The sequence below is a fragment of the Capricornis sumatraensis genome, chromosome 22, assembly GCF_032405125.1.
Source record: "Capricornis sumatraensis isolate serow.1 chromosome 22, serow.2, whole genome shotgun sequence".
Lineage (NCBI taxonomy): Eukaryota > Metazoa > Chordata > Mammalia > Artiodactyla > Bovidae > Capricornis > Capricornis sumatraensis.
Window position 1 is genome coordinate 32,689,823 of NC_091090.1, and position 14,986 is coordinate 32,704,808.

The window sequence follows — 14,986 nt, forward strand, 5'->3', positions numbered from 1 at the left end:
GCTCCAGAACGAGAGAAGCCAGTGAGAAGCCAGTGCGCTGGCAAGAGCAACCCCTACTTGTTGCAACTAGAGAAAGGCTTCGCGAAGTAACAAACACAGTGCAACCAAAAATTAAAAAATAAATAAAAAGCTAAGCTTAATGATTAAAAAAGCTGCCTTGCACAGGTGAAAGTCAATGACTAGGAGTTATTTTCTGCTGGATATCCCGCCAGCCTTGCTTTCTCTGCTTCTCCTGTGGCTCCATCACTTTTTCTCCCTGCTGGAGCGGTAGACCTTTTTCATCCGGGACACCAAGACTTTCAGAGCTTCCTTGACATCCTTGTTACGGAGTGTATAGATGAGAGGATTGAGAAGGGGAGTGATGACTGAGTAGAAAATAGCCACAATCTTGTTGATACTCATACTTAACCGCGGGGCAGACATACATGAATATGAGTGTGCCAAAGTAGATGGTGACCACGGAAAGATGAGCTGTGCACGTGGAAAAGGCCTTCCGCCGAGCAGCAGCTGAGGCCATGGCTAGAACTGTGGCCAGGATGTGGGCATAGGAAGCCATGGTAAAGACCAGGGCCCCTAAGATAATGACAGTGCTAAAAGCATAGCCCACAGCTTGGATGGCGTATGTGTCTGTGCAAGAAAGGCGGAAAATCTGGTCAGCGTCACAGAAGAAGTGGTTGATCTGGTTGGGGGTGCAGAAGGAGATCTGTGTAAGGAGGAATGAAGGGAACATGGGGCAGAGGAATCCCACACACCAACAGATGCCAGCCAGGGTACCACACGTTTGAGGGCTGAGCAGCAGTGGGTAGTGGAGCGGTCTGCAGATGGCCGCATAGCGGTCATAGGCCATGGTGGTGAGGAAGAAGAGTTCTGTGGCCAAAGAGAAGAAGAAGTAGTCCTGGGTGATACAGCTGGGAACTGAGATGACCCCTTGGGAACTGAGAAAGTTGGCCAGCATTTTGGGGACGGTGACTGTGGTGTACCAGAGCTCTACCAAGGAGAGGGTGCAGATAAAGAAGTACATGGGAGCGTGGAGGCGCCCGTCCAGGGCCACAATGAGCACAATGAGCCCATTGCCCACCATGGATAAGACGTAGACCAGGAGGAAGAGGGAGAAGAAGAGCAGCTGCAGACGTGGAGAGTTGGAAAATCTCATGAAGATAAATTGAGTGACCAAGGTGCGGTTGGCTCTCTCCATTCAGCCTCGTGGGTCAGCTGGGCATGGAGAAGACATATGAAGATCTTGAGATGTCTTAAGTTACACGGTTTCCTCCCCAGCTTTATCCCACCATCTGGACTCCACACACTCCCAGTATTCCTTTTAATTCACTCTTTAACTGCCTCAGAGCTTCTTCAAAAGTAGGGTTACTAAATATTCAAGACGTTCTCTCTTTCTTCTCATTGAAATAGGTCCTAAAATGCCACATTTCCTAGGAATTCTCTTTAGAATGATTAGAGGAGAGGACTCAGCTGTGGCCCTAACTAGAGTGAACATGGAGCCATGCTGTCCCCAAGCATAGGTTGAACTGCATATAATTGTAGATATCAACTTTTTTGGACTTCAGACCAGGAGGTTCATATTATTTAACTTAATATTTCCAAGGATTGGTTACTGTGTATCCCTGAGCTCTCTGATCCCAAGAATCTTTAACCTTCAGACTTGCAGAAGATATGGGATTTTACTGATCTTCTATCTGCCTGCTCTGGACAGTAGCTGTCTTGCCATCAGATCTCAGAAAGTGGGGAGTAGTGAGTGTGTTTCCCTTTGTACAGATTCCAGCACAAGACTGGATAGAGGCCCTTCATGGAGACTCTGATTCTGAGAATCAAAGGCAGAGTAAGAGAGATCTTCTTGCTCAGTGAAGGGTAAGGAGTGGAATATAGTTTAACGTGAAGAGTAAATGTAGGCTTGGATTTCCAGATGGGAATGTGGGGATGGGTTAAGATCCTTCAACTGAACTGAACTGAACTAAGATCCTTGAAAGGAAACAACTGTTATAGATATGTGCTTAAATCCAAACTGATCACAAAAGCAAGGCTCAGAGGATGCTCAGGTTTGCATAGCTGAAGTTCATTGGGATGGATGAAGGTGATAGCACTGACATTATTGAGACGTGAGTTTTACCTATTTTCCACATCTTGCAGGTTTCTTCATTTGAAGTGCTTTAAAAATGGAAATATCAAATATTCAACATTAGGAGTAAGATTAATTATGCTATACATTAAAATACATGAAATAAAAAATACATGAAAAATTGTTTTGACACAATGTAAAGGTATGATGCAAAATCTAATATTCAATATGATCTGATATATATGCCCAAGATGTCAGATTACCAGTGACTTCTTAAATGTAAATTTTTGTGTCACCACTTTATAATAAATACACTTTCAGTATCAAGAGGGATATTTTATTTTGGTATTAAAATATTTATTTTATTTTGATGTCAGAAATAAGTTAGTTGATAAAGATCCTTTAGGCTGCAACCAAGTCCTGGCATAGCTGAATAAATAAATAAATATTAAAAAAGAAATGCATTGAGTTAGTTAAGAAAAACTAGAAAAAATTGAAAAGTATTAAAAAGAAATTAAGAATCATCTGAATATTTTCCACTCAGTGTGAGAAACATTATTTATATTGGAATGTTAACTTTTAAAATATTTTATTTTCACTTATGTATTTATACACACATACACAAACACACACATGCAAAGACAAATGCACACTTGAAACCATAAGAAGAAATTTCTGAACTCTTCATCCTTTAATTTCCATTCTTCCACTACCATCTCCTGGTTCAGGCTTAGTACCATCTCCTTTGTTCATGACGCTACCACCCATCAGCTTTCCCATGCTGCAAATATGGATTCGTGTTCAATGATTCCCTTCTTCCCCTCTCTCTTTCTCTGCCCCCGTGTCAATACTTACTAAAGTGCCTTGTGATATATCTGTTTATGTCTATTTTTCTACTATTAAACCTCAGCTCCTTGAAGTTGGGAGCTCTACATTATTCAAGGTTTAATTCTCAAAACCTAGGATACAGCATGGAAGACAGAGCAGTAAAAACTAAGTGTCAGGTGGAGGAATGAATAGATACACCATCAAAGCTGCTTGCTAATTGTTACCCGGCTTCTTTCTCTTCCAAAGTGTCCAGAATTCCCTGCCAGATGGATTTTCCTGGACACAGTTTTCATTCCATGATTCTTTTGCTTATGGCACAGTGATTTCTATAATACTATATATCAGGTTCCAATTCCTTGGCTTGGCATTCTTTTGCAGACCCTGCAACATGTGTTCTATACCACCTGTCTTAGAAAGTGTGTTTTTAAGTTTGTCGGTAGGATTTTTCCTATTTCCCTAGAGCTCATTCTAAATACAAACTTTCTGTGTCTGTTTTCTCCCAGTAAGAACTGCTGAGAGACTTATGTCAGAAGAAAGAACTCTTCCTCTCTACTCTCTCCAGCCCCAAATTTTTACTTATCTATGAATACCATTGAGCTCTGACTTCAAGGAGCTCATGTCTAATAGTAGAAATCTAGATATAAACAGATGTATCATGAAGTATTTTGGTAAGTGTTATAAACATGGGCTAGTCAAAGGACCTTAAGGAAACCACTGCAGTTGAAGGATCTGACTTTTTAGAAGCAGAGAAATGTTTCACAGAGAAGGTCAAATTCAACATCAGTCTTTATGAATACAAAGGAGTTTTTAGGTATCAAAGAGCAGGGTGCTTGCAAATGCACGGAGGCATGAACTGAACACTGAGGAGTTCCCTAGGGCTTTGGTTAAGGTGGAGCTTCCCTGGTGGCTCAGACTGTAAAGCTCCCGCCCAATGCAGGAGACCCGGGTTCGATCCCATGGAGAAGGAAATGGCACCCCACTCCAGTACTCTTGCCTGGGAAATTCCATGGACTGAGGAGCCTGATAGGCTACAGTTCATGGGGTTGCAAAGAGTTGGACACAACTGAGAGACTTCACTTTCACTTTGCTTAAGGTGAGAGTTGGAAGGAAGGGGTGGGTCATTTTTGTTGGGAAGGCAGGGCTTGCTTGCATGGACAGGCTATCTCCATCTCTGACCTTCCAACAGTCTTCTTTCCTAAGTCAACTCCCTTCTTTCCCTGAAGGAAAAGGGAGACCTGCAGAGAAAAGACACTGACTTCTGATTTCCTCACTGGTTGCTCACCCACCAGCAGATACTGATGAGGCTAGGGGAGGAGCTTTGGGAGAGGTGATGTGGTGAGACCTCTGGGCAGAGAAGAAATAGATCTTGCTTCCTTGAATTACTGATTTCCCAGTGGAATGAAGACGAATCCATGTGTTGGTACAGGCTCCAGAGTCAGGGTTATAGAGAGTTGATGCATTTGGGCCCATACTGGGTCATTGGGCAAAGAGTTTGGGGCATCAGGAATTTTGTATGAGGCTTTCAGTTGGGAGTCAACTGGCAAGATGAACCTGAGTGGAAGGCCAAGGCTTAAGGGAGCGGCTCGACTTCTGTTTAAATTACTTTGGCTCGAGCCAAAGTTCCAACCAAGAAGAGGATACAGCCTTACCAGCATATTGATCCTCTTCTTCCTTATCTGCCCGACCAGAAAAAGTAGATACGGGGAGGGGTCATGTGAACAGACCGGGCTCTCTCCCTTTTACTGCTAGTAGAGCTAGTAGAGCAAATGTAGGACTGGCTGTTGGCTGGGGTTATTAAAAAGGCACATTGATATGAAAACGTGATTGGAACAAAAACTAACAGGGATTTGTGTGCCAAGTTTCACCCTAATAGAAGCAAAGGAAAAGTAAATGCCTTAATAGCCAGAGAACACTTTGAAACATAAACATGATCGACAAATCAGGGAATCTAATTCAGGGGTCGTTAGGCAGTTGGTGACCCAGTGGAAAGGGAGGCAGTAAACAGAGCCCGGTGTATGGCAGTAACCATAAAAATATAACTGCTGTACACTTACAATCCATACATTGAGTCTTCTTAGTACTATATACATATATCAGCAATCACTGATGCACACTTAACATTCAGAGAGTCTAAAGGTTGGGGGCCATTTTAGGCAGCTTTCCCTATTTGGCCCCAAACCCTTGATTCCTTTCTGCCACAGTGCCTTTGCTCATGCTTGGCATCCTCTCCTGTGTTTTGTGAAACAGCAACCATTCTTTTTGATTCATTTATGAAGTCTCAGCCAAATGTTCTAGTCCAGGGACTAGTGAAATAATCCTGAATTCTTACTGTTCAGAGAGCTATACAGTTCAGAAGAATGGCGACTGGACCTGGAAATTCTGATGTAATAAACTTCACCTACAATAAGTGTTCTACAACCCAGAAAGGAAGGGGTTTGGAACAATCTCATCTCTTTTCATCCATGCTGTATTCTGAACAACAGAACTGACGGCAGCATATTTATATTTTATCTTTGTACCCTGGAACCAGTGTTCACAATACTATTGTTTTTCCCTGTATAAATCTATGATATCCCTTACTGTATTTTATTTTCCAGGATGGGAATGAGTGAGAGTGTATAGGGGGAGTAAAACAGACTCTATGCTTCCGTAAACTTTGTGGTCAAATAAGTGGTGGTCCCCTTCCTCCCATCACCAAGAGGCTGTGCTTGTAGTTGCTGGTATCACAATATTTATGCCTAGAATTTGGTCCAGGAATTAAGAAATGGCATCTATCATCTCTCATTTGGTTATCTTAAAGAATTCATTTAATTTTCTGAGTCAAATTTTCCTCTGAAACTTTGGACAAATCATCTTTAATCTTAACTATAAGAACTCTTGGAAAATGTCTTGAAAACCATTTTCAAAATGTCATTGAAAACTCAATGACACAAAAAATGTCATCAAAAACTCTTGAAAACCATTATAAATATTTTCCTTTTCTTACCTTCATTTATTAATTTCAAAAACAGGCAAATATATAATTTTATTGGAAATAAATTTTCGGATATCACTGAATGAGAGCCATTGACTATGTGACTGCCCCTTCTGAAGTTATGGACAAAGTTGAGTCAGAGGGATATACATGAAAACTGTCAGTCTTTAAAAAATATCAGGTAGAGGTCAAACAGTGGGTTGTTCAGCTGTCCCTGAGAAGCCGAGTATGATTCAGAAATGAACAACTCTAGGTGCTCCACCTTCTCTATCTCTCTCCCTACTTCAGCAGCTGATAAAGAATACTTTTCTCTCCTCCATCCATCACTCTGGACATTTATTGTCTAGTTCTAAAGAGGGGGAGAAATACTCTGCACCATTCTGCTATTCAGTGAAGCTCCAGGTTACTTTTGGAATGTCCTATCCCGGCTATTTTCCGTTTAGGTTTTCCTTCCTTCCTTCCCCTATCATTTTTCTTGCTAAGTCACTTCAGTCCTGTCCTACTCTTTGCGACCCCATGGACTGTAGCCCTCCAGGCTCTTCTGTCCATGGGATTCTCCAGGCAAGAACACTGGAGTGGGTTGCCATGCCCTCCTCCAGGGGATCTTCCCCATCCAGGGATGGAGCTCGAGTCTATTGCAGCTTTTGCATTGCAGGCAGATTCTGTCAGCCACTGCGGAAGCCTTTAAAATAGGGATAATGCAACTGAATTCTGACTAAGAGAGCAGATCTGACTCACTATCATTAATTACATTCTAACTTTCCATTCCTAATTCTTTTTACATGAATAAAGACACTGACCCTCACTACCTTAGGCATCAGGGCAGGAGTAGATAGCACTCACCAATGATGGGAAAGAGGACCAGAAAGATGCATCCGTTGGTTCTGTGGAACAAAGAGGTAGGGTGCAGCCTTTGACTTAGGAAAAACAGTAACAAAGTCCAAGTGAGAGAGGAGGTGTTGGAGAGGAGCTCCCTGTGTCCTCTTCTCCCAGCTCCCTTTTCAGAAGCATGTCTTCCTTAGGGGATCAGGGTCTCTGGAAAACCATGGAATCTTCAGAAGCACCTTCAGTTTATTTTCCAGTTTTTGAGCCTCCATGCTCTGAGGTGATTGCCCTGTAGTGTTGTTGGTGTGTGTCTATTTTCCTCAGGGGAACTGTACTCCCTGAGACACACACACCCCAAGGTGACTCACAGAAATGATTGGTGTCAGGAGCCCAGCGGTCACACTGTTCTCTTAGAGTCAGAAAGCCCTGCCAGTGCAGACAATTCCCTGTAGAAGGACCACTTCTGCCTCTCTGTGTACGGACCAGGCTGATGGGGACCAGGTTTCCTCTTCTGCTCTCTGGAATGTCAGCTCTGAGGCTGTTGGTTCCAGAATTTCTTGATGTCATATTGTTCGATCTAGAGTCACTGAAGAAGATCACTCCCCACACAGAGTCTTGTACGGTCAGTAATGACCATTAGTAATTGGGAGTGTGTCCAATGCCCACCTCTTTTTTTTTTTTTAAGGTTATAGTTTTTTTTATGTTTGTTTATTTATTTGGGCTTCCCTGGTGTCTCAATGGTAAAGAACCTTCCTGCAATGCAGGAGATGCAGGTTCGAGCACTGGGTCAGGAAGATCCCCTGGAGAAGGAATGCAACCCACTCCAGTATTCTTGACTGGGAAATCTCATAGACAGAGGAGCCTGGTGAGCCACAGTCTAGGGGGCCTCAAAGAGTGAGACATGACTGAACGACCAAACAACAGCAACAATATATTTATTTGGCTGCACTGGGTCTTAGTTGCAGCATGTAGGGTCTTGTTCCCTGACCAGGAATAGAACCCGGACCCTCTGCACTGGGAGCCTGCAGTCTTAGTCACTGGATCACCAGGGAAGTCCCCAGTGCCCAGTTCTTATGCTTTTGTTGAACACAAACATTTCTTTTCAGGCTTTAGGGAAGACCTTCCTCTGTGGGAGTAAAGAGAGTTAAGGAGGGGAAAGGTAACAGCAACTTGCCTTAATTCACTAATGAGGGCTTGAGGAAATTCTCCCAAGTACAGTTTGTGGCAGGACAGGAAAAGTCCCATCAAGTTTGAATAATCATTACAATGAATATGCTGTTGTTTCATTCTATAAGGTTTTCAATTCACTGCTGCATTAGGGTCAACACTTTTCGGTACTGGAAAATCCCCCAAAGCTTGTCTGATGCCTTGTCCTCCTCCTCATTTCCCTTGTGTGGTTTTTCTTTTCCTATTGTGTTGTAGGAAGTAAGCATATAGCAGAGAGAGCAGTGACCAGGCCAGGGTTTTGATCTTGGCTGTTGAAGGTAATAAATAGAAAATAAATTTAAAGACCAATTTGTATGGTAATTGGCAAACACATAAAAAATTTAAACATAGCAAAGTTTTTATATGAAAAAAAACAAAAAATGTATGAAATGAAAATCATGTCTATCACCCCAAATCCCCAATAGCAAAAATTAGTAGTTTTGATGCTAACCAGGTTCTTGGCCTTCCACAGTCAATAGAAACTGACTACAGACCAGACAAGAAATTCAGGCAAGGCTTTATTGGGGCTCCTGTGCCAGCTGCAGGAGGGAGAGAAAGCAAGTAACACGTTCCCTTGCTTGTTCCAGTGGAGGGGCGAGCTCATTCCTTACATGGGTGAGGGTAGGAATGTTTTCCCAATAGTCATGTACGGATGTGAGAGTTGGTCCATAAGGAAGGTTGAGCACCGAAAAATTGATTCTTTCAAATAGTGTTGCTGGAGAAACTTGAGAGTCCCTTATACTGCCAGGAGATCAAGCCAGTCAATCTTAAAGGAAATTAGCCCTGATTATTCATTGGAAGGACTGTTGCTGAAGCTGAAGCTCCAGTACTTTGGCCACCTGATGCGAAGAGCCGGCTCATTGGAAAAGATCCTGATGCTGGGAAAGATTGAAGGCAAAAGGAGAGGGAACAGCAGAGGATGAGATGGTTAGATCTCATCTAATCATCTTAGTTAGTTGATGCTAATTAAATAATGGATCATCTCAATGGACATGAATTTGGGAAAATGTTAGAAGATAGTGTAGGAGCCTGGTGTGCTACAGTGCAGGGGGCCACAAAGAGCTGGACACTATATAGTGACTGAACAACAAGGAGTGTGTCCAGGGCTCGGGTTGGAGTACCCTGTTTTTGCTCCCAATACCTAGTTTTTGCTTCCAGCTCTTCAAAAATGGCAGTCGGGACTTTTGTACCTTTTGGTCTAGAATTTGCCCCAACTGCGCATGCACACAGTTATATTGAGTCCCATATAATTTCTTTGTATTTTGTAGCTGGAAGAGAGATGTGTCCAGGTGTAAGCTTTGCAGTATTGCAGCAAAGGATCCCAGGTCTCAGCGCTGTCTCAATTTCTTGATTATGTCCACAGAAACAGATGTGAGTGGTTTATTTTACTTTTTTGTACAAGTGGGAATGGAACACACTAAGCATACTATTTTGTACTTGATTTTTTTCTGTTTAACAAATATCGTAGAGCTCTTTGGCACCACTGGAAATAATCATAGGATATTAGGGTTTCCCAGGTGATGCAATGGCAAAGAATCTGCGTGCTGAGGCATTATGTTTGCAAATGTTTTTATAAGTAAAGGGAAAAGTATGTAAAGACAGATGCCAATATTTAAACAATGGTCTCATCAAGGTAGGTGGAGTGTTCTGGGGGGAGAAAGAGAGAATATTCATTTTCTTTAGAGATTGCTATTTTATTTGAATTGTTATAGTTAGGGTGCATTATATCTATGATTTAAGCTACTGAATTAAAAAAAAGTAGTGGCATTAACTGTTGGCTGTAGATAGTGGACCACACAGTAGTTCAGAGAAAGGGGCTTTCTCTGTTGGTCTGTTAGGAAAAAAATGGGAATGAAGTAAGGGTTTGAGTCAGATGGGTGACAGTGAAGTGACTGAACACACTGCTGGGGATGAGAAGTCAATGGATCAGCCTGGTATCTGTGGAGAATTCACAGAAGGGAACAATGGGAGAGGAGCTGTCAGGCAGGCATTTGGACACGGAGGACACTGAAGGGCCTTTAAATCATGTAGATGTTACTTTGTAATAACATGTCAGCTTCCTTCCCCTTAAATTAGGCCCAATATTGGCAAGGCTTTGAAAAGCCACATGAAATATTCCTCAGGGCTCTCTCAATTGAAATACTTTTTGGGATGGTGAAAGGTCTGAAAGCTGGGTGTGGGGTGGAAGGGTTGAGAGCAGTCTTCTGGGAGGACCACTCTTGGGCATGGTGGTTTAGGGATGCTGTAGAGAACTTAGGAGAGTTTTGTGATAAGTTCTGGGGAAGGAGCCTGGGAATGGGTGATGGGATGCTTAGTGGAGAGCACTAGCCCCCATGGAGATGGAAAGGTGGGTTTTCATATAACCCTTGGTTTCTGCTCTACTTTTGGTCAAGCCAACAGTTCAGGAACCTCCTCTGGAGAAAGACAAATATCTCAGGGGACTGATATTTCGTTTTTATTTAAGGTTGTTCTCCAGTCAGGTTGTAATTGGTTCTCAGGGGCCCCTCCCCTCTTGGCAATTGTCAGCCCTCTTTTGTGATAAAGGGAAGGATCTACAATGAAAAGCCAAAGGAATCAGGGAACTAGAAAAGGAGATGGAGAGTGGAAGAGACAATGACTCTGGGGAGTGGAGGGTGAAAAGTGGCACATTTCTAATCAATGTCCTACATTATTTAAGGTTGAGTTCAAGGGAGGAGTTGAAATTGGGAAACTTCAATAATCTGAACTCTTTGGAAGATCTTAGCACATATTCTGCTTTTCACAATTTTTACCTTTAGAAGGGTTATTTCAGGTAAGTTTCCTATTTTTGCATTGTTCACAGCTTAGTTCACAGACTTTTTATAAAAAGCTAAAGAATTGGTATTTATGGAGTTGTTTCCTCTGATCAGTAACACATTTCATTTAACCCAGAGAGTCGAAAAGTCAGTTTTTCAAAGTCATTTGAAGAAATCCCACAGTCTTCCTCTGGAATCCTAGTGTTGCAACGTCTTCCACTAAAACTTTCCCATTTGTCTATAATCCTCACACCCTTCTATCTTCTCTTTTCCTTCTTCTTTCTCCCCACTTCCCCAACCCCTTGAAAAATAGAGTGGAAGTGTGGTGATCTGAAAAGCTAGGATTATATTATGACTTGAAAATAGTTTTCATGTGAGTGAATTTTTTTAAGCTTAATTTTATTATTATTTTTTTTCCCAGACAGCATGTGGGATCTTAGTTCTCCAACCAGGGATTCAACCTGTGTCCCCAGTGTCCACTGTTCTCCAAACAGTGGAAGCTTGGAATCTTAATCACTGGACCACCAGGGAAGATCCTGACTGAACTGTTAAAACACTCCCAATAACAGTCTTATTGTGGAGTTGACAATCATATTTTTCATACCTTCTGCTAGCAGATTCTGTGACACACACACACACACACACAAACACACACACATGCGCGAACAAATATCTGCATTTTTGCTGTACCATTTCCCTCTGCTTCCAATCATTTGATGTATTCTCATTTTTAATAAACACACACACATCCCCTTGGATAGCATATGAGATCTTCCTTGCAGGTACTCAGGTGCATTTTCAGCTTTTCACTCAGTTATACGTCTTTGCTTTCCATTATGTCTCTCCTGCCTAGAATGCTATGCTCACTCTCTTATCCTTTGCCTGGCTGACTCTTGTTCTTCAAGACGTTTTACCTATAATTACTTCCTCAGGGAGCCTCTCTGACCTTGATTCTCACACTCTCTCAGTTCCTAGTTTGAGTTGGTTTTCTCTCTATTCACACAGCACCTATACTTTCATCAATCATATTATTTACTACATTTGTATTATAAAATCTTGTATGAAATTAGAATTTAAAGAACATTATTTTTAAGGGAGAGGGCAATCTAGAGACTATAAGGTTATAATTGTGCTAAGATAAAGAGGTTGTAAGACTAATGAAGAGAGAATACATAGGAATTTTACAAGTAAAAATTGATAAGGTGCTTGAGGAATGAAGAGACAGTGTTAAGATAAAGATGACTGCAATATAGTAAGCTTGGGTATCAGGAAGAATTTCCAAACTGCTCACAGTGAAGTTGGTTGTGATCAAGGAAGATAAAACAGGTTTTTTTTTTTTTCTTTTCCTATAACAAGCTGATTGTAAGCTGTGATAGGACACAAAGCAGGCATTTGAAGGACATTACACTGTTGCTCATGAGGAAGGCTCTATGACTGGTTACAGAGATTGGGAAAGTAGAATTTAGTGAATCATAAAAACATTGCTGGTGGTTTAGTTGCTAAGTCGTGTTCGACTCTTGTGACCCTGTGGACTGTAGCCTGCCAGATTTCTCTGACCATGGGATTCTCCAGACAAGTATACTGGAGTGGGTTGGGATTGCCTTCTCTAATAAAAATATTAGATTGAACTAATAGGTTAAGGTCTCTGAAGACTGGAAATTGTGAGTCTGAATCATTGATCAAACTTCTTGAGTCTTGAATATGTGCACAATTAAGGAATGCAGCAGAGGACAGGAGTTGGAAAAGCAACTAAAAAGGGGACAGACGAGGATGTGTGTAAATGATTCTTGATTTTGAGACTCACCTTTATCTTTTTCATTTTAGCTCTACTTATCTCAGGCTTGGTGTAGAAGATGCAAAGATGCACTAGAATCTGTCACTTAATCACTGCAGAAACTTGGATGATCTTCATGGAAATGGCCTCCATGGGAAACCAAACTATTACTGAATTTGTCCTTCTTGGTTTCTATGTCAGAGCTGAGCTGCATCTCCTTCTCTTTATTGTGTTCACTGTCATCTACGCATCCATCATCCTAGGGAACATGCTAATCATTGTGGCGGTGGTTAGCTCTCAGAGGCTCCACACACCCATGTATTTCTTCCTGGCTAATCTGTCCTTCCTGGAGATCCTCTACACTTCCTCAGTGGTGCCCAAAATGTTGGAGGGCTTCTTGCAGGAGGCAGCCATCTCTGTGGCTGGTTGCTTGCTCCAGTTCTTTATCTTTGGTTCTTTAGCCACTGCTGAGTGCTTCCTACTGGCTGTCATGGCATATGATCGCTACCTGGCCATCTGCTACCCCCTCCGCTACCCTCTCCTGATGGGACCCAGGTGGTGTTTGGGGCTGGTGGTTATAGCCTGGCTCTCTGGCTTTATGGTAGGTGTAGTGATTATAGCCCTCATGGCCCAACTGAGATTCTGTGGCTCCAACCACATTGACCACTTTTACTGTGACTTCATGCCTTTGATGAGCCTGGCCTGCTCAGATCCCAGTGTAGCTCAGATGACAACATTCATTCTGTCTGTGGTCTGCCTCACTGTTCCCTTTGGACTGATTCTGACATCTTATGGCCGGATCGTGGTGGCTGTGCTGAGAGTTCCTGCTGGGGCCAGCAGAAGGAAGGCTTTCTCCACGTGCTCCTCCCACCTAGCTGTAGTGTCCACATACTATGGTACTCTCATGGTCTTATACACTGCACCCTCTGCTGTCCACTCCCAGCTCCTCACCAAGGTCTTTGCCCTGCTCTACACTGTGATCACCCCTTTCTTCAATCCTGTGATTTATACCCTGAGGAATAAGGAAGTTCAGCAGGCACTGTGGATGCTTCTGTATGTTAAACAAGCTGAAATGATTGAAGGGGGATGGTGGTAAAGATGTTAATTGGACTTTGGGATTGGTTGGGTAGAAGTAACTTTGTCCTGTTTTGACATTTCTCTCTGTGAAAAGTTTTATAGTTACTGTACTCATACTAAAAATGAATATTGTAGAGCAATAATTTTTAAGTGCTTTAAATTTTTTACTTTAATATTTTACAATTTCTTTACCAAATAGGCTTTGAATACTTTCTATAGGAAATAAATACACAAAAACAACAATGCAAAACAAACCTGGAAATAAGTTGAATCGTGGAAGTTTGTAATGTGGTTTTTCATTGATGACTATGTCTTGATCCTCTTTTTATTTTAACCAATATGTATGTATTCATTCTTCAGAGATTTTCAGCATAGCTAAACATGAATTAGGTGGTCTCTGTGAAAGCTCATAGTCATTTTTAATTTTTCCACCATGCAAATATAGTTCACATTTAGATTTTCCTGCAATAAATTCTTAGGAGTTGAATTGTTAGGTTAAAGGGAAAGCATATTAAAAATTAAAGCTGAATGCATTTAATTATTTAACTACATTACTGTAGAAAATTTCAAATTTACACAAAAGTAGATAGAACACTATAATGAATCCCATACAGCCATCATCTAGCATCAATATCAATATTTGCCAATCCTATTTCTACTGCCTATAGCTCCTTTTTCTCGGAAACATTTTAGAGCAAATTTCAGATGTGTTAAGTATTGTGTTATGTGAGTAGTGTAGCTATGTTTTCCATGTGTAAATACATTTGATCCTTGAATAACATGGATTTGAACTGCACAGTTTCACTTAAAGGCTGACTTTTTTTTTTTTTAGTAGTAAATACAGAACTACAGGATTTATGACTGGTTGAATCCATAGATAGGGAACCTCATATGTACAGGGGAACCATGTGTACAGAGAGCCAACTCAAAGTTATAGGTGGATTTTCAATTTCTCAGTGGGTTATTACCCCTGACCTTGGTGTTGAATCAAGTATACTCAGTATGTTTTATCGATGAAGGCATTTAAAGAAAAAAACATGCCAACCTTGATGTTATGATATTTAAAAATACTTCCCTAATGGCATCTAATACTCAGACTATGTTCAAATATCTCCAATTATCTTTAAGTAAATTCTTAAAATCAGGATATAAACAAGGTTCACACTGTATCTTCTTGTGTTTTTAAGTCCTTTATTTTATAGCAGTCCTTCTCCTCTCTCTCTTTTTTTTTTTTTCATACTTTTGACTTATTGGGGAAATTAAGCTCACTGTAGAATGGTTTATATTTTACATTAGACTTTCTGCTGACTTATGGCTTTGTTTGGTGTCTACCCTTATATCTTGTATTTTATATAAACTTGTTTTGTGTCAATCTCAGTCTATTGATAGTGTAGTGATGCCATCAGCTAAGAATGCTTGAGGCACTCACTTGGGCTCTCCCTACAGTCATTTCTCTG

General features: G+C 41.3%; 2 protein-coding genes across 2 annotated transcripts; one reads left to right on the forward strand and one right to left on the reverse strand.

Annotated features, from left to right (window-relative positions):
* Positions 1-243: 243 nt before the first annotated feature.
* Positions 244-1,195, reverse strand: LOC138097958 (olfactory receptor 6N2-like). Its single transcript, XM_068994176.1, has 2 exons — positions 410-1,195; positions 244-318 (listed from the first exon to the last, which is right to left on the reverse strand). Exons 1-2 carry the CDS (start codon positions 1,193-1,195, stop codon positions 244-246), a joined length of 861 nt encoding a protein of 286 aa, XP_068850277.1.
* An 11,393-nt stretch (positions 1,196-12,588) lies between these two features.
* LOC138097959 (olfactory receptor 11A1-like) lies at positions 12,589-13,548 on the forward strand. Its single transcript, XM_068994177.1, has one exon. The coding sequence runs from the start codon at positions 12,589-12,591 to the stop codon at positions 13,546-13,548; it is 960 nt and encodes a 319-aa protein (XP_068850278.1).
* The last annotated feature ends 1,438 nt before the right edge of the window (positions 13,549-14,986 follow it).